This window comes from Coregonus lavaretus (assembly GCF_964263955.1).
Source record: "Coregonus lavaretus genome assembly, chromosome: 25".
NCBI classification, from domain to species: Eukaryota; Metazoa; Chordata; class Actinopteri; order Salmoniformes; family Salmonidae; genus Coregonus; species Coregonus lavaretus.
In genome coordinates, this window is record NC_140012.1 from 2,865,319 (window position 1) to 2,888,991 (window position 23,673).

Below are 23,673 nucleotides of genomic sequence, written 5' to 3' on the forward strand. Positions count from 1 at the left end.
GTCACCAAATATTTACTTTTCATTGGTTTTATTGGAAGATATTTCAAAGATATAGGCCTAACTATCTCACTATGTAAACTTATTCCACTACCATTAATAATAATACTTTCAGCCAGCTGAGCAAGCACAAAGTTATTAATGAAACATCCTTTTCTAGTTATTATTATTATTATTCCCACCGCTACTCCTCCTACAGCTTTTATGCGAAACATACAGTACCATTTTAACTATATAAACGTGCAGAGGTCTAACTTCAGTTGCTTACATTCAGATTTTTTTCTACTCATCATACTTTAAATGCTAAAAATGCTAATTTTAACATGGTCTACTCTTATGGTGATCAAAATGTGCTATTATTGGAACACTGTTGTTCGCACACTTTTTCATACACTATTTGTACACCTATTAAGTAAGATACACACTTCAACTTTAAAATGTGCAGAACATTCCAATTTACAAACCTTGTAAAAAAGTATTCTGATAACTATTATACCTTTTACAATATTCAACTTTTTGTAACTCCAATAACTAACACTAGTTAACATGGTGTTTCAAAACAAAACTGAATTGCCTAATAACCCAGCAACCAGTTTTATATCAACAAGTAAGTCGTTTTATAAGATGAATTACGCAAATGTTGTCAAAATAACACTTGTAAATTCAATACCTGATGTTTCCTATAGAAGATAGCCAATATCACTAGTGCTAGCGAAAAAGTAGCTAGCTAGCTAGCTGGCTAGCAAGTTTCTTATGTCTTGAGCTAGCTAGCTAGCTAGCTAGCTAGCTCTGTCTTTTCACAAATAGAGACTAACTGGCTAGTATGGCATCCTTTAATCTAATCTAGAAATATAGCTGGCTATGTGACTAGCAAGCCAGGAATACCAACTACGTTTTCACTATGGGACAATGTAAAAACACACCATTTGGCCCGTGCGGTCTAAATCCACCATTTTAGACTGCCAACACTCAAGTCTCCATGGCTTAATGGCACAACTACTGACCACACCTACTGACAACTACTCAACTACAAACTACTCACCCTGCTGTCATCCAGAAGGTGAGGTCAGTGCAGGTGCATCAAAGCTGCGACCGAAAGACTGAAAAACAGCTTCTATCTAAAGACCATCAGGCTGTTAAATAGCCATCACTAGCCGGCCTCCACCCAGTACCCTGCCCTTAGTCACTAGCCGGCTACCACCCGGTTACTCAACCCTGCACCTAAGACCACAACTACTGACCACGTCCATACTGTAGAGCCCAAAGAACCTGCAATACAACCACACAACTACTGACCACAGAAACAAAAACACCAGCGAATCGGGAGAAGAATGTCTGCACCTGAGTGACATCTGCAAGGGATCGCTTTTTAAAACGAGGGGTCACCTGATGATGGTCCCTGAACAGAACCCTCAATTCTGTTTCAGTGTTTCGAAGGACTCTCATGGCCGGCACCACAAACCCAACAGTACACGTCCCTCCCCAATTAGGTGGTAAACTATAATAAGCAAATCGGCCACACAACCAATAGGTACCATTTGGGGCTCCTTTCAGTGCTATAGACTTATTGTAGATAGAAAATGTATAACTCACATTCCCTGGTGCTCCTGTAACAGAATCACGTACTACAAGAGAACAGGTATTGCTACCATTAACCAACATAGTACAGTTAGACATTTTCACCCAAATGATTACTCCCATTTCCTCTAATACACCAGGGGGCTAACAGGGATCCTACTATAGGGATGGGTGGGTCACTGCAATTGTTTGGTCTAGGATATACAGTGCCTTGCAAAATTATTCATCTCCCTTGGCGTTTTTCCTATTTTGTTGCATTACAACCTGTAATTTAAATTGATTTTTATTTGGATTTCATGTAATGGACATACACAAAATAGTCCAAATTGGTGAAGTGAAATTACAAACATAACGTAATTTCATTGCCAACAAAGGGTATATAACAAAGTATTGAGTAACTTTTGTTATTGACCAAATACTTATTTTCCACCATAATTTGCAAATAAATTCATAAAAAATCCTACAATGTGATTTTCTGGATTGTTTTTCTCATTTTGTCTGTCATAGTTGACGTGTACCTATGATGAAAATTACAGGCCTCTCTCATCTTTTTAAGTGGGAGAACTTTCACAATTGGTGGCTGACTAAATACTTTTTTCCCCAACTGTATATAAGCCTAAAAACTAGCGGCACCTCCTACGGACGGTCAAAAGACATTGGATTTGATTGCTTTAACTCAATGTTGTCAGGTTACCATATATTGTTTACAATAGGGACATTTTTACAATGACACTGTCACAAAGTGGGAACGCAGACAGTGGCAGAGGTAATGAACAATGCTCCAAAGATGTTATGTCATTCTAAAAAGTGTTTTATCCCATCTAGACTGTCGTATTGGATAATTAGATCATTGGAATGTGCACATCACTGTCTTAACAGGTTCAAACAACCACATTTGTGTATCCGTTCCACAATGATCCTGCATTAAAGCGTTTCCACCCAGGAACAGGTTCATAATGTGAGCGAACCTAATTTTGTTAGGAAATTCTGGCATAAAATACATTTGTGTTGCTTCCTTGTATCAACTTTTGTAGATTTTGTGTTTCAGTGGTCCCTCTTCTAAGTTTTTTCTGTGGGTCACAAAAAGTACAATAAGGACGAAAGGAGCTGAAATATGCAGGCTTTGAATTTTAAAGTCTCGTGGTAGCCTACGCTTGAAGCTCTGTTGAAATTGAGGAAAACAACCCTTGTTTTGGTGGGAAATCATCGAAAAGGAACAGGTATTTCACATGAAATATGAAAGTGTATAACAAAATATGAAAATACTATAGGCCTGTGTGGTTGTGGTCAGTAGTTGCTGTCAGTAATTGTGGTCAGTAGTTGTATGGTTGTGGTCAGTAGTTGTGGTCAGTAGTTGTGTGGTTGTGGTCAGTAGTTCAGTGGTTGTGTTCAGTAGTTATGTGGTCTGTACTTTTGGTCAGTAGTTGTGTGGTTCAGTAGTTGTGGTCAGTAGATGTGTGGTTGTGGACAGTAGTTGTGTTGCTGTGGTCATTAGTTGTGTGGTCTGTGGTTGTGGTCAGTAGTTGTGTGATTGTGGTCAGTACGTGTGTGGTTCAGTAGTTATGTGGTCATTAGGTGTGGTCAGTATTTATGTGGTTGTGGTCAGTAGTTGTGTGGTTGTGGTCAGTAGTTGTGTGGTTGTAGTCAGTAGTTTTTTGGTTCAATAATTGTGTGGTCAGTAGTTGTGGTCAGTCGTTTTTGTCAGTATATGTGTGGCTATGGCCAGTAGTGTGTGGCTGTGGTGGTCAGTAGTTGTGTGGTTGTTTTCAGTATTTGTGGTCAGTAGTTGTGTGGTTGTGGTCAGTAGTTGTGTGGTCAGTAGATGTGTAGTTGTGGTCAGTAGTTGTGTGGTTCAGTAGTTGTGTGGTTCAGTAGTTGTGGTCAGTAGTTGTGTGGTTCAGTAGTTGTGGTCAGTAGCTATGTGGTTGTGGTCAGTAGTTGTGCGTTTCATCAATAATTGATGGTGCCTCAAGTGGAAGAAATGTAGAAGTTTGTTTTAGCTATAGTAACCTTCCTTCAACCATACATTTATTTTTTAATCAAATGATAAATCTGCTAAAAGAAAGTTATGACTGAAGGATAGATCAATAAATAGGATATATAAATAAATGGATAGATAAATAAAGTAAGGACACAGGATGAAAGACCTAATGGATGGAGGGATGAAGGGATCAATGCAAAGATAAAGGAAGTAATGGAATGACATTTTCGGTTGAATGAGAGTTGTGAATGTGTTGTGTAAGTCAATATGTCTTTCCTAACTCCACACAAAGAATGTTGGAAAATAAAAAAATTCTACTTCCGAGTTCTAATTCAGGAATTCTAGAAAACTCCTTGGTTTTCGTGGGTGGCGAGCACTGAATTTCACATCAGCACCACCAGCTGGGTGGGAGTTTACTACTGTGCAAGGCAGCCTACAAACCTGTACTTAAGGTAAAAGATAACTACATGTAGACAAACAGTGGTAGGTTAGTTTAGTGGGTCGGAGTGAGCTGTGTGGCATAATAAGTCTTGTTATAATTAGAAAGTTCTGAAAGATTCCATGGCAGTTAATTCAACAGTGGGAAGTTAATTAAATTAGGTGATGCGGTTACTAAAACAGCTGTACCTATTGATTGGATGTAGAAAATGCTGTCCTGATTCCAGATTTGAATTGAAGAGAAGTAGACCAAGATGTCATACCCTCTAAGTTTGTGTCTAAAGTGCTGGGAAAGTGGTCCAAATTTCAGTTTGTAATATTTTTGGTTAATGTGGTTACTAATAAAGCTGTAACGTTTGATCGGTAGGATATATGTTTGTTCCAACTTCAGATTTGACTAGCAGAGAAGAAGACCAATATGTCATACCCACCAAGTTTGTGTCTAAAGTGCTGGGAAAGTGGTCCAAATTTCAGTTTTAACCTTTTTATCTAACTTGTTGGGAAAGTGATCAAAGTAGGTGATTTGTGTCAAAAGTAACATTGTTTACAATTAATAGAATAGAATGTTGGAAGTCATGGTGTCACAATGGGCCCTTTAGAAATGCCATGAAAGTGGATGGAGGACAAAAAGGACAAAAGTTGAATAGTTTAAAAAGTAAAAAAGATATCAAAAAGTTGTATCCAGTTCAGATTAAAGTTTGAATGGCGTTTCTAGTTTAAACAGTGTAAGAGGAGTAGCGTGCTAAAGAGTAATAATAATAAAAAGTCCAAAATAATTAGTACGCAAGCCACATTAATAATAATAACGTTAGCTAACGTACTTTTGTACAACGCGCTGTTCCATACATTTGACCTTATTTTAGCGCCCCAAAAACGTAATACTTCCAGGTCAACTGTAATACGAATACCATTGTAAAGCACAATTTCTCCCCTTTCCAGCAAAATCAATGACGAGACCTTCATGCTGCCCGTCTCTGCATGATTGAAGAAAGCAATGGAGCTCCGCCGGGTCTTTTTAAAAATGGCGGGTGGGAAAGCGAAAGCTACTGCGTGATAGTGAAAGGGGAAAATATGTCGTGTGGGTAACCGGCTTTTTTCACCTGATTTGTCCAACTTATCACCTCTAAAATGTAAATAAAACACTATAAAGAGTTTATATAATGTCTCATTACATACCTTTTTGAAGGTTTGTGTCGAATTTGAATAGGGTTTTTAGGGCGGCGCTAAATTTTTCATTATGGGATATTGTGTGTAGAGTGCTGAGGATTTTTTTATTTATTTAATCCATTTTAGAATAAGGCTGTAACGTAACAAAATGTGGAAAAAGTCAAGGGGTCTGAATACTTTCCGAAGTCTGTCGATACATTTTTTGTTAAAGGTACACCGTAATTAAAGTGATGGCTTTAGATAAATGTAATGAAAACACTATTGAATGAAAACTCCACAAGAAAATCTGTTGGCCAGCACGTGGGAGGGTTTTCAGCGGTTTAATTACATTTATTCAGTGCATACAAGGGAGCCTCACCTGCAGAGCCCGTTATGCACCTGCATATGTTAAGTCTGAATACCAACTACTGAGAATTGCTTATATCAAAACGTGAAAAAAAAGGAACAGATTTCCTAAGTCTGAATTGGGCCCTTCTTGAATTTCCATTCATTTTCTGAATTTACTTCCTACACCTAGTTGGCTCAAGGTATTGCTGATCACCAATAATAAAGCATAACCAAACTCCTATTGACTAAGACTTCCCTAAGCACTCCCCCACATATAAGAATAACCAAAGTCACAAAGAATTTGATTATATTCTCAGTTCCAAATTGATCCCTTACTCCTACTCCCGAGCCACTGCAGATCTGAGAGGATTGGATAGATTAAAACAATGTGGCAAGAACTCTTAAGAGCTTTGCACACCTGGATTGGACAATATTTGCCCATTATTATTTGTTTAATTCTTCAAGCTCTGTCAAGTAGATTGTTGATCATTGCTAGACAGCCATAGATTTTCAAGCCGATTTAAGTCAAAGCTGTAACTAGGCCACTCCGGAACATTCAATGTCAACGCCAGTGTAGATTTGGCCTTGTGTTTTAAGTTATTATCCTGCTGTAAGCTGAATTCGTCTCCCAGTGTCTATTGGAAAGCAGACAACCTGGTTTTCCTCTAGGATTTTGCCTGTGCTTATAGCTGTATTCCGTTTCTTTGTATCCTAGTATCCCTAGTCCTTGCCAATGACAAGCATACCCATAACATGATGCAGCCACCACCATGCTTGAAAATATGAAGCGTGCTACTCAGTGATGTGCTGTGTTGGATTTGCCCCAAAATAATGGCATGTTTGGTAGAGCATGGCGCTTGCAACGCAAGGGTTGTGGGTTCGTTTCCCACGGGGGGCCAGTATGAAAATGTATGTACTCACTAACTGTAAGTCGCTCTGGATAAGAGTGTCTGATAAATGACTAAAATGTAAAATGTGTTCTTGCAGCATTGCTTAAGTGCCTTGTTGCAAACAGAATGCATGTTTTGGAATATTTGTATTCTGTACAGGCTTCCTTCTTTTCACTGTCATTTAGGTAAGTATTGTGGAGTAACTACAATGTTGTTGATCCATCCTCAGTTCTCATATCACAACCATTAAACTCTAACTGTTTTAAAATCACCATTGGCCTCATGGTGAAATCCCTGAGCAGTTTCCTTCCTCTCCGGCAACCGAGTTAGGAAGGACGCCTGTATATTTGTAGTGACTGGGTGTATTGATACACCATCCAAAGCCTAATTAATAACTTCACCATGCTCAAAGGGATATTCAGCACTTTGAGCAATCTACCAATTGGTGCTGTTCTTTGCGAGGCATAAAAAAAAACACCCTGGTCTCTGTGGTTGAAATTCACTACTCGATTGAGGGAGCTTACAGATAATTGTATGTGTGGGGTACAGAGATGGGGTAGTTATTTATAATCATGTTAACCACTACTATTGAACGCGGAATGAGCCCATGCATAATTATTAGGCTATTGGTTAAGATTTTTTTAAACTCCTGAACCTATTTAGGCTTGAATACTTATTGACTCAAGACATTTCAAGTTTCATGTTCTACAAACAAAACTTCACTGCCATTATTGGGTATTGTGTGTAGATCAGTGACACAAAATCTCAATTGAATCAATTTTAAATTCAGGCTGAAACAACAAAATGTGGAAGGGTAAATGGGTTTGAAGACTTTCTGAAGGCACTGTATGTGATGAGACAAAATGAGTGAGGATACATGTAAATTGGAGGAATATTCAACTTAGGTTCAATTATTTTTCTCAATGTTTGGTAAACTGATGAACTGAATGAATGAATAAAGAAATGGAAATGATAACAATATGGAAATTATGGAAAACAAAGATGTAAATCATAGCAATGAACAAAACATGATTTTAAGAAAAAAAGAATTTATTTCTGTATGGAGAAGAAACACCCTGTAAGTGTGCCAAAATGCTGCGTATACTTACAGACATACAATACACCACCACTCGTGCACTCAAAATGAGGATGAAATGCAAACAAAACGTCTTCTGAACACAGAATGCAGTACTAACCTTGTAAATACTGCATATATTAAATATTCATTTAAACTTGATGAGATAAAACACTGTGGAAACATACATACAAAAATAAGACAAATATACTGACACAAATCATTTGAAATCATAAATTACATTTAAAAAACAAAGGGTGAAAAAACTGCACACAAGATATGCCTCTTTTTAAAGACAGAATATAATGTAATGTACAGTGCATTCAGAAAGTATTCAGACACATTGTTACGTTAAAAAGTCAAGGGGTATGAATACTTTCCAAATGCACTATAATATATCACCCTTAAATTAGTTTAAGACTTCTTTAACTCTCCCTCCAATGCAGGTCACACAGAAAGCAATGCCCTAGTTTACTTTGTGTTAGAATACAGTGCAGGAGAGAGGGAGTGCTCCTCCTACCGCATCACACTCAGTAATACCCTTCCACCTCAATGGCTCACCTGTAAAATGCATGTGACGATTTTCTGGGTGACCTGCGTTTTAAGTAGTATTCCTGCACTTTAAATAAAATGTCCCCTGACCTCCCAGGTAGATGTATATATTTAAATTAAGAATCTATTCTTTGCTAAAGTTTTAACAGACATTTTTATCCTTCTAAATTAGTCCTCAATCTACCCTGGCTCTTCTTCAATGGCCAACTACCCATTTAAACAACCGGCTGCAACTCAATGAACGGGTGACCAAGCAATCATTCAACGTAGTTATAAGTATAATATCTATCTATATACATACACACACACAGTACCAGTCAAACGTTTGGACACCTATTCATTCCAGGGTTGTTCTTTATTTTTACCATTTTCTACATTGCAGAATAATAGTGGAGACATCAAAACTATGAAATAACACATATGGAATTATGTAGTAACGATAAAAGTGTTAAATCAAAATATTTTATATTCTTCAAAGTAGCCACCCTTTGCCTTGATGACAGCTTTGCACACTCTTGGTATTGTCTCAACCAGCATAAACCTGGAATGCTTTTCCAACAGTCTTGAAGGAGTTCCCACATATGCTGAGCACTTGTTGGCTGCTTTTACTTCACTCTGCGGTCCAACTCATCCCAAACCATCTCAATTGGGTTGAGGTAGGGTGATTGTGGAGGCCAGGTCATCTGATGCAGCACTCCGTCACTCTCCTTCTTGGTCAAATAGCCCTTACACAGCCTGGAGGTGTGTTGGTTCATTGTCCTGTTGAAAAACAAATGATAGTCCCACTAAGCGCAAACCAGATGGCATTGCGTATCGCTGCAAAATGCTGTGGTAGCCATGCTGGTTAAGCGTGCCTTGAATTCTAAATAAATCACAGACAGCAAAGCAACCCCACACCGCCTCCTCCATGCTTCACGGTGGGAACCACACATTCTGAGATCATCCGCTCACCTACTCTGCGTCTCACAAAGACACAATGGTTGGAACCAAAAATCTCACATTTGGACTCATCAGACCAAATGACAGATTTCCACCAGTCTAATGTCCATTGCTTGTGTTTCTTGGCCCAAGCAAGTCTCTTCTTATTGGTGTCCTTTAGTAGTGGTTTATTTGCAGCAATTCGACCACAAAGGCCTGATTCACGCAGTCTCCTCTGAACAGTTGATGTTGAGATGTGTCTATTACTTGAACTCTGAAGCATTTATTTGGGCTGCAATTTCTGAGGCTGTTAACTCTATTGAACTTATCCTCTGCAGCAAAAGTAACTCTGGGTCTTCCTTTCCTGGGGCGGTCCTCATGAGAGATAGTTTCATCATAGTGCTTGATGGTTTTTGCGACAGCACTTGAAGAAACTTTCAAAGTCTTGAAATTTTCCGGATTGACTGACATTCATGTCTTAAAGTAATGATGGACTGTTGTTTCTCTTTGCTTATTTGAGCTGTTCTTGCCATTATATGTACTTGGTCTTTTACCAAATAGGGCTATCTTCTGTATACCTTGTCACAACACAACTGATTGGCTCAAACACATTAAGAAGGAAATAAATTCCACAACTTCACTTTTAACAAGGCACACCTGTTAATTGAAATGCATTCCAGGTGACTACCTCATGAAGCTGGTTGAGAGAATGCCAAGAGTGTGCAAAGCTGTCATCAAGGCAAATGGTGGCTACTTTGAATAATCTCAAATATATTTTGATTTGTTTAACACTTTTTTGGTTACTACATGATTCCCTATGTGTTATTTCATAGTTTTGATGTCTTCACTATTATTCTACAATGTAGAAAATAGTAAAAATAAAGAAAAACCCTTGAATGAGTAGGTGTGTCCAAACTTTTGACTGGTACTGTATGTGTGTGTGTGTGTGTGTGTATATAATTTGATACATATAATAATTCAATAGAATTTGCGTAACAAACTGAACAGTAATTTTCAGCCCTTTTTGGAAAAAACACTTTTGCATCATTTTAGACTAGTTAAAACCCATTGGCAACAGCCTACTCTCGCAGTGTTGAGAAGTCTTTTGAATTAAAATATATCTAGGACACTGCAACAATGTGAACGATTGTTAATTTCTTCATGAGTATTGCATTTTTCTCACATTCAGCGGTCCCGTCAATCTTTGGACTTAATTTTCAATTACTTATGAGCACAAAATATTTTCTTTTTGGCTTTAAAAACACATTTGAACGACATTACAATATGCCAATTAAATAGTAATAAAATAATATTCAAAGTATAGTCCTACTAAAACGAACAAAAATGATATATGTTTTTTTGTGAATTTGGAGGTAGCCTAACCTTTGTGGCTGTATAACAGAACAGACAGTCATTCAAACACTTTCAGTCGAACAGAAGGAGAAAAACTAAATGTTTACATTGTAAATCATTCGTAATATAAGATTATTGCCAATAGCACAATAATGAATAATTAATCTACTTAACTAGAAGTTTAAAATGTAATAACGTAATAACCATTTCACCAGCTTCCACTGCTCTCTACGCATTAACATTTGGGGTCTTACTACAAAGTATGAACTCTTCCACTTTGAGCAATATTGACTACCCAGCAAAATACAAGACATTTAAGCAACAACCACCCCTTTAATATGCAATAGCCACAAAACTTTGGCTAACTGGTAATTGGGTATAATAACATGGTATACTGTATCCTATATTCAGATGACTGAGAGGTACAGTACTGCATCTTTGGAACAAAAACACGTTTTGGGAAATAATTTTCCAGTTTAGCGCATTTACATCAAGTTTGATGTATTAAACACATTTCGTTTTTAAGCTTGAACGTAACATTAACATGTTAAAGTTCGCTTTGTGGATTGAAGCAGCCTTGTTCTGGAAGTTTGTGTGGTTGATTTTCTATTGCACTATATCAATGATCTATTAGTGTTTCTTGGAGGCGGTTAAGTGAAATGATCAGAATGTCGGCCTACTTCTTTCACAGTATTTTAGTATTATACTGGGGTGAAATGCTTGATTTGTGGTCAATCCACGGCGAATGATATCTATCAATAGTGGCCATTAATGATAGCCACTGTGCACTGACAAGGAATTCAATGTGCACAAACAGTGCACACAAAAAATAATCTTCTGAAATCTTAGGACTTCAATAGAAACACAAGAATAGATTGCACAAACATGGTCTCAACAATAACCATAAACATATTGTCTTACGAATTAAGAATAAAATAAAGAAAAAGAAAAACTTTTACAAAAAGCACAATAGTGAGTGACAAATGCTTAAACTTCACTGGGGTATAAGACGACAGTGACAAGACAGGAGTTGCTGGATGCTTTTGGCGATACAGTACTTTAAAACGGCCAATCACATTCAGCCAATGCAAACAGTGTTCGGTTGTGTGCATCATAGGTCTACCCATCTTTGGGAGGGTTGAAACTGGACCCCAAAAACTATGCAGGAATAAAAACATCTGGACCCAAATGAAAATAAACACACGACAGTCAGACAGTGATAGATGGAACACACACGTAAACACACGCACACCCTGTCCAACTCCTTCACTCTTTCCCTCTCTTACTATCTCCACGGTCTCACTTTAGCCCTCACGCTCCGCCCGGATAAAGTTCGCCTCAACCCACATTCCCACCTCCCCTCGTCTCTGAACATACGCTCTCTCTGCTCCCTCCTCTGCCGGTCTCTCTCTCTCCTCCTCCTCTCCCTCTGTCTCTGCTCTCTGACCTCCCTGGGCAGTAGCCTGGGGAGCCTGCTAGGTTTCTCCTCTCTCAGCAGACCGAATGTACGAAGTCTGCTCAGGCACTCGGGGGGTAGCTCTTTAAGGACCCTGCTAGCCAGCCTCAGCACGACCGAGTTGGCCAGGTCGGCGAGGACCCCTAGGGGGCGTCTGACAAAGCGCCTGACCCAGAGGAGGCACGTGGCAAGGGGTGAGCGGACGTGGCTCCTGCCCGCCTGGCTCTCTAAGGGAAGACTCTTTAGGGGCACAGGGATTTTGGACTGGCGCCCGCCCCAGTTGCGGCCAGCCTTAGGGAACATGTCATAGAGGCTACGCTCCGCCAGGCCCCCAAGGAGAGACTGGCAGATGTTGAAGAGTGGGCGGGGGAGGCGGAAGAGGAACCTCATCCACAGGCGGTTGAGTTTCCGGGGGGCGTTTTGGAGAAAGACGCGCGCCGGCCGCACCACCAGCACCACCACAAGGTAGAGGGAGAGGAAGAGGGAAGGCGAGCTGAGGAAGGAGGCAGAGATCAGGGCCACAGGGACGTAATAGAGACCCAGGCTCAGCGAGAGGCCCAGGCTGAAGAGGCCGCACGCCCACAGAGTGAGGGACAGGTAGGTGGCGAGAGAGAGGGAGCAGCAGGAGCGGAGGAAGAGGTAAGAGAAGAAAAGGGCGAGGAGGGCCAGCTCGCCCGAGAGGAGGAGGGAGGCCAGCGAGGGGAGGGGGGGAGAGCGACGAAGGGAGAGGAGGAAGACTGAGAGGAGGAGGAGGGTGAGGTTGGAGGGCTGGGTGGTGGCCGAGAGGGAGAGGAGGAGGCAGATGGTGTGAGAGAAGAGGGAGGGAAAGGAGGAGGGGACGGAGGGAGGGGCGGAGTGGGGAAGGGGCTCAAGTTCCTCAAGGGTTTCGGGGAAGTAGAACTCTGAGAGCTCGTCTGCATTGCGTTGCTCGCAGATACGCCTCCGTTCCAGGGACGGGGAGGTGATGAGCTCAGACGGACAGCCGTCGGCCACACCTCTACCCTCCAACTCATCATCATCATCATTATCAAGAACATATCTCACCTCGTCTTCCTCATCACCCTCTTCCTCCCCCCACTGCACTCCCTCCACCTGCCTCAGCTCTCCTTCTCCCTCCCCCGCTTTCCGCTCCTCAGCTTCTTGTCCTTCGTCATCCCTGCTTTTCTCGCCCTCGTCCTCAAGCTTCGTCTCGCTCTCCTTCTCCTCCTCTACATCATTCTTTATTTCTAAATGGGAGCAAACCTCATCCCCATCTCCCACCTCCTTCTCAATCCTTCCATCTCCACTATGGTCTCGCACAACCTCTTCTATCCCTCCTTCAAAACCTTCTCCAACCTCTCCTTTGTTTCCCTCCATTTCCTCTTTGGTTTCACATTCTTCCACCCCCTTCTCCCCTTCCTCCACCGCCCCCACCTCTTCTTTCACCCCCTCAGCCCCAGCCTGGGCTCCCATTCGCCCCCCTGTCTCCTGGCCCTCCTCCCCCCTGTCCTCCTCTGGAGGTGGCTGGTTCTGGGTGCTGGGGGTCTCCCTCTCACTCACTTTGAGGCTCTTGGGCTGCTGGCGGACCTCCACAGTGTGCTTCTGCCGCAGCTCCTGCTCGCGTCGCTTGTTGTACTCGATCTGGTTGGTGAGCTCCGACTGGTGCTGCGTGCGGATCAGGTCGGCCCGTGTGCGCTGCACTGAGCCCAGCTGCCGGAACTCCATCTCCTGGGTGGACTCGTGGTGGCGCAGCAGCATGGCACACTCCAGGTCCTTCAGCGTCTGCTTCTTGTTCAGGTCCTGGAGGAAGAATGAAAGAAAGAGAGAGAGAAAGCGAGAGCGTGAGAGAAAGAGAGAGACAGACAGACCGACACAGTCAGACAGGAGGGTAGGGAAAGAGGGAGGGAGAGATGGAGAATCCGGTTATCTGACCAGATAATACCCCAAATTAGACATATTTCCCACAACGTCTTGATCTCGTCATGAGAAATACGTCCTTTCCTGGTTGTAGCAGAGACCAGTTGGTTGTAATCTGGTTATGTGACGTCTTCTCAACCAGATAACCAGTTAACAACCACCAAATTACATAATTTAGACGTTACATGCCAAATCTGGCCTGCTGGGTATTAGGCACTAGTGCTGTACTACACTGAGTGTACAAAACATTAGGAACTCCATCCTAATAATGAGTTGCACCCCCTTTTGCCCTCAGAACAGTCTCAATTCGTCGGGCCATAGATTCTACAAGGTGTTCTTTGGGTGGTGGACCATTCTTGATACACATGGGAAACTGTTGAGTGTGAAAAACCCATCAGTGTTGCAGTTCTTGACACACTCAAACCGGTGCGCCTGGCACCTACTACCATACCCCGTTCAAAGGCACTTAAATATTTTGTCTTGCCCATTCACCCTCTGAATGTCTCAAGTCTTAAAAATCCTTCTTCAACCTGTCTCCTCCCCTTCATCTACACTGATTGACGTGGATTTAACAAGTGACATCCATAAGGGATCATATCTTACACCTGGATTCACCTGGTCAGTCTATGTCATGGAAAGAGCATGTGTTCCTAATGTTTTGTACACTCAGTGCATTTAACGTCACAGGGAGGTAGCATTATATGATGAGAAGAAGACCAGCGCCTTGACCAACTCCGAAACATCTCTATTGCTAGGTCACCTGAAAGATGGATTTGCCATTGGTAATGTTGATGTACTATACCTCTCTGAGAAGGTCCTGCTCCAGGTTGTGGCGCGCCAGCAGCACCTTCCTCTTGTACTGGCGACACTGGAACTCGTAGTACTGCCTCTGGCGGCGCAGGAGCCCCGCCTCCTCCTCCGCCTGCAGCTGCTGGAGACACTCCTTCTGGTGCACCAGCCACTCCTGCTTCTCCCGCTTGGGGGTCGACTGGTTCTCGTTCAGTTCCTGGGAAATACAGCAGGAGGAAGGGTCAGAGCACGACACCACCACTTGATAGGTCAATATAACAATTTGTGATTAAGGTGTAGTGGTGGCATGTGTTTCGGCAGGGGTTAATAATGGTTGCTACGTGGTTGGTATATTGTTGCATGCCTTCATCTTTGTTAACGGCTATTGTTAACAGCCAGGTGCTTTGGGTGTGTAGCTGTACTTCTCAGCTATGAGTGGTTGAAGTATGGTTGGTGAGTAGTTACAGTATGGCTGCGATGTGGTCGGTGAGTAATTACGGTATGGTTGGTCAGTAGTTGCAGTGTGGTTGTGGTGTGGTTGGTGAGGGGTTGCGGTGTGGTTGGTGAGGGGTTGTGGTATGGTTGGTGAGTTGTTACAGTATGGCTACGGTATGTAAGTAGTTGCACTATGGTTAGTGAGTAGTTAAAGGCCCAATGCAGACGTTTTTATCTCAATATCAAATCATTTCTGGGTAACAATTAAGTACCTTACTATGATAGTTTTCCATTAAAATTGTAAAAAAAAAAACAATTTCACAAGCAAGAATATTGCTAGGACTGTCTGGGAGTGGTCTGAGTGAGGGGACTAATGGGAGGGATATGTAACCTGAAAACCAGCTGTTATTGGCAGTGGTTTGGAACTCTGTTATTGGTCTATTAACTTATACTGCCTGGAGATGGCACCACACAAGCCAAAACTCCACCCATGCAAAACCTGCTGATTAAAAGGTCCTGTTTCAATTGTATTTTCAACCAGCAAATATCAGGAAATAACACTGATCACATTTTTTCACACTTTTACAGTGTTCGTTTCGTCAGCTGATGTACAATATGAAAAACAGAATTTTGACTGGACTGGGTCTTTAAAGTATGGTTGGTAAGTAGTTACACTATGGTTGGTGAGTAGTTGACCTGTTTAGTTCATTTCATTCCCATCTCCTTTGCATTATTGTAGCCATTTTCTGTAGCCTGTCAACTATGCCTCTGTCTATCCCTGTTCTCTCCTCTCCGCACAGGCTATACAAACGCCTCACACCGCGTGGCTGCTGCCTCTCTAACCTGGTGGTCCCTGCACGCACCACCCACGTGGAGTTCCAGGTCTCAGGCAGCCTCTGGAACTGCCGTTCTGCTGCCAACAAGGCAGAGTTCATCTCAGCCTATGCTACCCTCCAGTCCCTCGACTTCTTGGCGCTGACGGAAACATGGATTACCACAGAAAACACTGCTACTCCTACTGCTCTCTCCTCGTCTGACCATGTGTTCTCGCATACCCCGAGAGCATCTGGTCAGCGGGGTGGTGGCACAGGAATCCTCATCTCTCCCAAATGGACATTCTCTATTTTTCCCCTGACCCATCTGTCTATCTCCTCATTTGAATTCCATGCTGTCACAGCCACTAGCCCATTTAAGCTTAATATCCTTGTCATCTATCGCCCTCCAGGTTCCCTTGGAGAGTTCATCAATGAGCTTGACGCCTTGATAAGTTCCTTTCCTGAGGATGGCTCACCCCTCACAGTTCTGGGGTACTTCAACCTCCCTACGTCTACCTTTGACTCATTTCTCTCTGCCTCCTTCTTTCCACTCCTCTCCTCTTTTGACCTCACCCTCTCACCATACCCCCTACTCACAAGGCAGGCAATACGCTTGACCTCATCTTTACTAGATGCTGTTCTACTAATCTCACTGCAACTCCCCTCCATGTCTCCGACCACTACTTTGTATCCTTTTCTCTCTCGCTCTCCTCCAACACTACTCACTCTGCCCCTACTCAGATGGTAATGCGCCGTCGCAACCTTCGCTCTCTCTCTCCCGCTACTCTCTACTCTTCCATCCTATCATCTCTTCCCTCTGCTCAATCCTTCTCCCTCCAATCTCCTGATTCTGCCTCCTCAACCCTCCTCTCCTCCCTTTCTGCATCCTTTGACTCTCTATGTCCCCTATCCTCCCGGCCGGCTCGGTCCTCCCCTCCAGCTCCGTGGCTTGATGACTCATTGCGAGCTCACAGAACAGGGCTCCGGGCAGCCGAGCGGAACTGGAGGAAAACTAGACTCCCTGCGGACCTGGCATCTTTTCACTCCCTCCTCTCTACATTTTCTTCATCTGTTTCTGCTGCTAAGGCCACTTTCTACCACTCTAAATTCCAAGCATCTGCCTCTAACCCTAGGAAGCTCTTTGCCACCTTCTCCTCCCTGCTGAATCCCCCCCCCCCCTCCTCTCTGTGGAGGACTTCGTCAACCATTTTGAAAAGAAGGTTGACGACATCCGATCCTCGTTTGTTAAGTCAAATGACACTGCTGGTCCTGCTCACACTGCCCTACCCTATGCTTTGACTTCTTTCTCCCCTCTCTCTCCAGATAAAATCTTGCGACTTGTGACGGCCGGCCGCCCAACAACCTGCCCGCTTGACCCTATCCCCTCCTCTCTTCTCCAGACCATCTCCGGTGACCTTCTCCCTTACCTCACCTCGCTCATCAACTCATCCTTGACCACTGGCTATGTCCCTTACGTCTTCAAGAGAGCGATAGTTGCACCCCTTCACAAAAAACCAACACTCGATCCCTCTGATGTCAACAACTACAGACCAGTATCCCTTCTTTCTTTTCTCTCCAAAACTATTGAGCGTGCCGTCTTTAGCCAACTCTCTTGCTATCTCTCTCAGAATGACCTTCTTGATCCAAACCAGTCAGGTTTCAAGACTGGTCATTCAACTGAGACTGCTCTTCTCTGTGTCACGGAGGCTCTCCGCACTGCTAAAGCTAACTCTCTCTCCTCTGCTCTTGTCCTTCTAGACCTGTCTGCTGCCTTTGATACTGTGAACCATCAGATCCTCCTCTCCACCCTCTCCGAGCTGGGCATCTCCGGCGCGGCTCACTCTTGGATTGCGTCCTACCTGACCGGTCGCTCCTACCAAGTGGCGTGGCGAGACGCTGTCTCCGCACCACGTGCCCTCACCACTGGTGTCCCCCAGGGCTCAGTTCTAGGCCCTCTCCTATTCTCGCTATACACCAAGTCACTTGGCTCTGTCATATCCTCACATGGCCTCTCCTATCATTGCTACGCAGACGACACACAACTAATCTTCTCCTTTCCCCCTTCTGATAACCAGGTGGCGAATCGCATCTCTGCATGTCTGGCAGACATATCAGTATGGATGACGGATCACCACCTCAAGCTGAACCTCGGCAAGACGGAGCTGCTCTTCCTCCCGGGGAAGGACTGCCCGTTCCATGATCTCGCCATCACGGTTGACAACTCCGTTGTGTCCTCCTCCCAGAGTGCGAAGAGCCTTGGCGTGACCCTGGACAACACCCTGTCGTTCTCCGCTAACATCAAGGCGGTGACCCGATCCTGTAGGTTCATGCTCTACAACATTCGGAGAGTACGACCCTGCCTTACACAGGAAGCGGCACAGGTCCTAATCCAGGCACTTGTCATCTCCCGTCTGGATTACTGCAACTCGCTGTTGGCTGGGCTCCCTGCCTGTGCCATTAAACCCCTACAACTCATCCAGAATGCTGCAGCCCGTCTGGTGTTCAACCTTCCCAAGTTCTCTCACGTCACCCCGCTCCTCCACACACTACACTGGCTTCCAGTTGAAGCTCGCATCTGCTCCAAGACCATGGTGCTTGCCTACGGAGCTGTGAGGGGAACGGCACCTCCGTACCTTCAGGCTCTGATCAGTCCCTACACCCAAACGAGGGCATTGCGTTCATCCACCTCTGGCCTGCTGGCTCCCCTACCTCTGCTGAAGCACAGTTCCCACTCAGACCAGTCAAAACTGTTCGCTGCTCTGGCACACCAATGGTGGAACAAGCTCCCTCATGACGCCAGGACAGCGGAGTCACTCACCACCTTCCGGAGACACTTGAAACCCCACCTCTTTAAGGAACACCTGGGATAGGATAAAGTAATCCTTCTAACCCCCCCCCCCCCCCCCCACCCCTTACCCCACCAAAAAAAAAAAAAAAAAAAAAAAAAGTGTAAAGTGGTTATCCCACTGGCTATAAGGTGAATGAACCAATTTGTAAGTCGCTCTGGATAAGAGCGTCTGCTAAATGACGTAAATGTAGTTATAGTATGTCTTCAGTAGGGTTGGTGAGTATATGGTTTATTGGTTGGCGAGTAGTTGCGGTATGGTTGGTGTGTAGTTGCGGTATGGCTGCGGTATAGTTGATGAGTAGTTACAGTATGGTTCCAGTGTGGTTGTACCTCTTTGAGCTGCTCCTTGCGGGAGCGGTACTGGCGTTTCTGGGACTCCAGCAGGCTGGTCAACTCCTTCTTCTGCTGGGCCAGGATGTGCTGCTGGAACTTCTTTTCCTCAGCCAGGGCTGCCTTGGACTGAAAACCAACAACACAAGGACATAGCTGGGTAAGAATAAACCCCTCAAAATCTAGACTTTCTATTGGGCTTGACTACCTACATAGAACTTTGGCCTACAAATGTACCTTGAGATCCTGGGATAGCCTCACCATATCGCCATGGCCAATACGCGCTCCTCTTTTCTTTCGACTTTTACTTCCATCTCATTCCCTTCCTGTCCACCCCTAACCCCATCCCGTCCCACTTTCTTCAATATGACCTGGTGCTTCTTGCTAAGGTTTTCCCCACCTTCCCCCCCCCCTCACACTCCTCCTTTCCTTCCTATCCCGTTCTCCCTCCCTAACCTCTTTCTCCAGGATGGCTTGGTGGTATATGTCTCTCTGGAATAAATCAAGTTGAAACTTGAACTTGCTCAGTGTGTCCCCATCCCTTTCACACTCCTCCCTCAATCCCTCCACCCCTCTTTCTCCAGGATGGCCTGGTGCTTTTTGCTGAGGTTTCCCCCACCTCCCTCCCTCTCTCTCTCCCTCCCTCCCTCCCTCCATACATCCCTTCCTCACCTCCTTATCCAGGATGGCCTGGTGCTTCTTACTCAGTTTGTCCCCCTCCCCTCCAAAGCTGTTCCTCTGGTTCTCCAGCTCCTTGTCCAGCCTCAGCTGATGATCGTCCATCTCCGCCTTCAGCTTGTTCTCCAAGCCCATCAGCTGTTTCTGGTGCTGCCGCCGCATGCGCTTGTACCTGGGACGGGGTAAAGGAAGATTAGACATGAGAAGGCCATGTCAAAAACCAGTACAGCCAACTGGAATGGGTAAAAAAATGATTGGACGGCCTCCCGAGTGGCGCAGCGGTCTAAGGCACTGCATCGCAGTGCTTGAGGCATCACTACAGCCCCGGGTTCGAACCCAGGCTGTGTCACAGCCAGCCGTGACCGGGAGACCCATGAGGTGGCGCACAATTGACTCAGCGTCGTCCGGGTTAGGGGATGGTTTGGCCAGCCAGGATTTCCTTGTCCCATCGCACTTTAGCGACTCCTTGTGGCGGGCCGGGCGCCTGCAAGCTGACCACGGTCGCAATTTGTAGGGTGTTTCCTCCGACACATTGATGCGGCTGGCTTCTGGGTTAAGCAAGCAGTGTGTCAAGAAGCAGTGCGGCTTGGCAGGGTCGTATTTCGGAGGACGCATGGCTCTCGACCTTCGCCTCTCCCGAGTCCATACAGGAGTTGCAGCGATGGGACAAGACTAATTACCAATTGGATATCACGAAATTGGGGAGAAAAAGGGGTAAAAGTACAAAAAAATTAACAATGATTGGAGATAAAGAGTATCGATCCAGGACAGCTAAATAGAAATGGATAAAGAAGCAATGGATAAAAGAGTATGGTTGCGTTTACATATGCCGCGTTCATGTGCTATTGAAATTCCTTGTTCTGACTGAGAAGTTTTACTTGAACGACCCTCCGTGTCGGAAATACATTTTGATGCAGAGTTGTGTTGATGCACCACTGACCTTTTACTTTTTCAACCAAAAGATAACAAATCAGTTTTGGACAACTACAACCTTACCAATATGGATAATATAGCTAGTTTTCCCATATTGTAAGCAAGCTAGCAAACTTGATTATTAGCAACGTTAGCTAGCTAGCTTATCACACTAGCTAAAATCTTATTGGTTGAAGAATTGATCCTACCAAAAAGCACATGAATGAAACAGTCGTATTTCCGACATCACAACTATGAAATGGGATGTTCCATAGAGCATGTGAATGCGGCAACAGGCAGCACAATTCAGATTTTTTGCCACTAATTGGTGTTTTGACCAATCAGATCCGATCTTTTGCCAATAATTGGGCAAAAGATCAGGATTGGGCAGCCTGTGTAAATGCAGCCCTTGTCAACCACCAGTACAGCCAACTGTGCCCGTCATTTTTAACAGCATTTACTGCTTTCTAACCACAAATGAGTATTTACCAGTGGACAAAGCTGGTTGAAATGATGTCAACAACCAGTTTACAACGAAAATGTTGTAATTTGGTTGTAATTATGTAATTTCATCCAGTTATGGCCGCTAGGTATCCACTTTTGTTCGTCCTAGCATGGCCATCTAGTAGTGAGTACCTCATAAAAATACTATATAATTATTTATCTTCATTTCTATGGACTAGCCAATCCCTCGCTGTTTAATTCCAGACGGGCTCTTTACATTTTAGTCATTTAGCAGACGCTCTTATCCTGAGCGACTTACAGTTAGTGAGTGCATACATTTTTCATACTGGCCCCCCCGTGGGAAACGAACCCACAACCCTGGCGTTGCAAGCGCCATGCTCTACCAACTGAGCTACAGGAGACCTCTTTATATTGGTCGTTCCATAAAAGCTCTCCTACCCTGTCATCTGCTCTCTCAGCGCCGACCCCTGCTCGTGCTCCTGTATCTGCCGGGTCACCAGCGACGCCGTCCGGATGGTGGCGAAGTGGTCTCGGCTGCGGTGTCCTCTCCGTCTCCCTCCTCTTCCCTCACCCCGCGACGACGGGGGCTGCTGCTGGGTGTCCAGCTCGGGCTGGTAGGGGTCGTCGTAGATGTTGTCATGGCTCTGATGAGAGCGAGAAATCGTTGCTGTGTAAATCATGTGTTGCATTGTGGGATCGATACGGTGGCGGGGTGGGTGGGGTAAATAGTAGCTACTTAGCCACTAGTGAGACATTTATTTGGCGAACTAAACTCGAGTAATCGATAAAACAGATTTTAGAATAAGAACAACAAAAACAACAAAATAGTTCACCTTTTGTATTTTACAATGGTCATATCTAGCTGCTAAATAGTCACCGTTTATCCCCCTCATTTGGCACAGTGTTTACATACTGTGAATAAATTGTGAAATAGGTCCTGGGTGAAGCTTTGGGCAAATTGGGGGTCTTATCTTATGCCCCCCTCCGCCTTGGGAAAAATAATCTAGGGGAAACACTTGTGACAATTGACTAAAGGTGAGTCCCAACTGACCAGTGGTGTGTGCAGGACAGAGCAATTGGAGGTGACCGTGTGCTCGCCCTCCTGCATCATGGCCATCTCGCCGCTGTCGTCCGAGCCGTCCGCCAGGCTATTGACCGAGCTGCTCTGGGAGCTGGCACTCATGGACATGGAAGGCAGCGAATGGGAGCTCTCCATGCTGTTGACCGTGCCCGTCTGCAGCATGTACTGCTCCGTGTCCTGGAGACAGAGGACCGGGGCAGAAGGAAGGTGGTTAGGAGTAGTGGCGATAACACATGCTCAAAACGCATAGCTAGCCTACATACACATAGGTAGTGTTACCAATTCTTATATAGCCTATACACATCAACACCCAAACACATACCGAGTATGTGTGTACACACTCACACAAACCTTGCATGTACACGCACCCCTAAAAAACAACTACACCAACATCTCTCAGATGCATTTTAAACAGTCACACACTAAATTCATAACAGGGCATTCCTTTGATTTCTATGCAAGGCACTGGGTGAACACAATTAGATCCTGAAAGGATTCAAGTCCTTTGTACTGGGAGGAAGGGGGTGAGAGGTCAATGAGGCACACAATGTTGGACTACACCGTGGTGATGTACGCTATACAAAGACAGGACGGATGCGTTGTTGTTCACTAGTTTACTCCATTTAGGGAAGGGGTCGTGGGGTTGGAAAGTAATAAAGGGAAATATATATTTTTTAAGGATATGTACGTGTATATGTGTGTATGTACGTGTATATGTATGTATGTACATATATCTATCTATATATCTATCTATTTGCGAGAAAAAAAAACATGGGGGATTGGAAGTGATGCAGACAATTACATTGATGGAAGGTTTATGTTGGTTCTGGTCCTACACCATCCTCGACTCCATGGCTATGTGGCCAACTCCTACCACTCTCCTCCTTCCTCCTTCCTGCCGCCTCATTTTCTTCCTCTCTGTAACTTCTCCATGTCCACCCCAGTTTATCGCTCCCCCACTGCTATTTCCTCTCACCTGTCCGTCCCTTTCTACCTCCTCTCCTCCCAGTTCACTTACTCCCCTCTCCCTTGTTACCGCCTTTTGTCTATATGCAATTACTCTCCTCCTCCCCCCCTCCACCTGCCTCCCCTTCTTTCTACCACCTCTCTTACACCCCCCCCCCCTCCTTATCAACACTCTCCCCCCCATTCACCCCCCCCCCCCCCCCCCTTAAGTCCGTACCTCCTCCTCCCCTCCATCGGGCTGTGGGCCATTGAGGGCCTCGTGGAAGAGGATCTTCTTCATTTTTCGGTACTGCAGGTTGTCAAGCTCCCGCACTGCATCCTTGGTGCGCGCAATCAAGTCCATCACCGCTGTGTGGGGACGCTCTCTGCATAGGAAATGGTGCTGGGGGAAAGGAAGGGAGAATGGGCGGTAAGGTTATCCCAGCAGGCAAAACTGGTCGGAATTATGTTGGAATTACATCATTTCACCCAGTTTCTGGTTGTAATGACGCCATGTCAAGCAATGCCATCTTTTTTGGTTTAATGCATCAACCATCTTTGAAACCGGATTGCAACGTTCAACCAATTCTGGATGTAAGAACGTCATTTCTAACAGATGGTCCCACTTGGAGCTGTTGGAGAGTTAAGCGTCACTTTAACCTGGAGCCATTAAAGAGATGCTTCTTTGCCATTATGAGAATAAGGACTCACAGCACCTCTTTGGGCCACCTCCGATATTACTAACAG

At 44.5% G+C, this 23,673-nt stretch overlaps 1 protein-coding gene across 2 annotated transcripts in view; it reads right to left on the bottom strand.

Annotated features, from left to right (window-relative positions):
* The window catches only part of LOC311101033 (serine/threonine-protein kinase TAO2-like), a gene marked incomplete at its 3' end in the record, with an annotated part of 57,067 nt that overhangs the window by 14,949 nt on the left and 18,445 nt on the right, over window positions 1-23,673 (bottom strand). The window contains exons 11-17 of one of the 2 annotated variants that reach the window (XM_084142046.1): window positions 23,165-23,329; window positions 21,952-22,158; window positions 21,339-21,544; window positions 19,518-19,695; window positions 18,846-18,974; window positions 14,431-14,634; window positions 13,272-13,511 (exon numbers count right to left, since the gene is read on the bottom strand). In XM_084142046.1, coding sequence (XP_083998172.1) covers window positions 13,272-13,511; window positions 14,431-14,634; window positions 18,846-18,974; window positions 19,518-19,695; window positions 21,339-21,544; window positions 21,952-22,158; window positions 23,165-23,329 — 1,329 coding nt within the window. Of the gene's footprint in view, window positions 1-9,745; window positions 13,512-14,430; window positions 14,635-18,845; window positions 18,975-19,517; window positions 19,696-21,338; window positions 21,545-21,951; window positions 22,159-23,164; window positions 23,330-23,673 lie in introns of those variants that run through there. The other variant, XM_084142045.1, reaches the window with a different exon arrangement.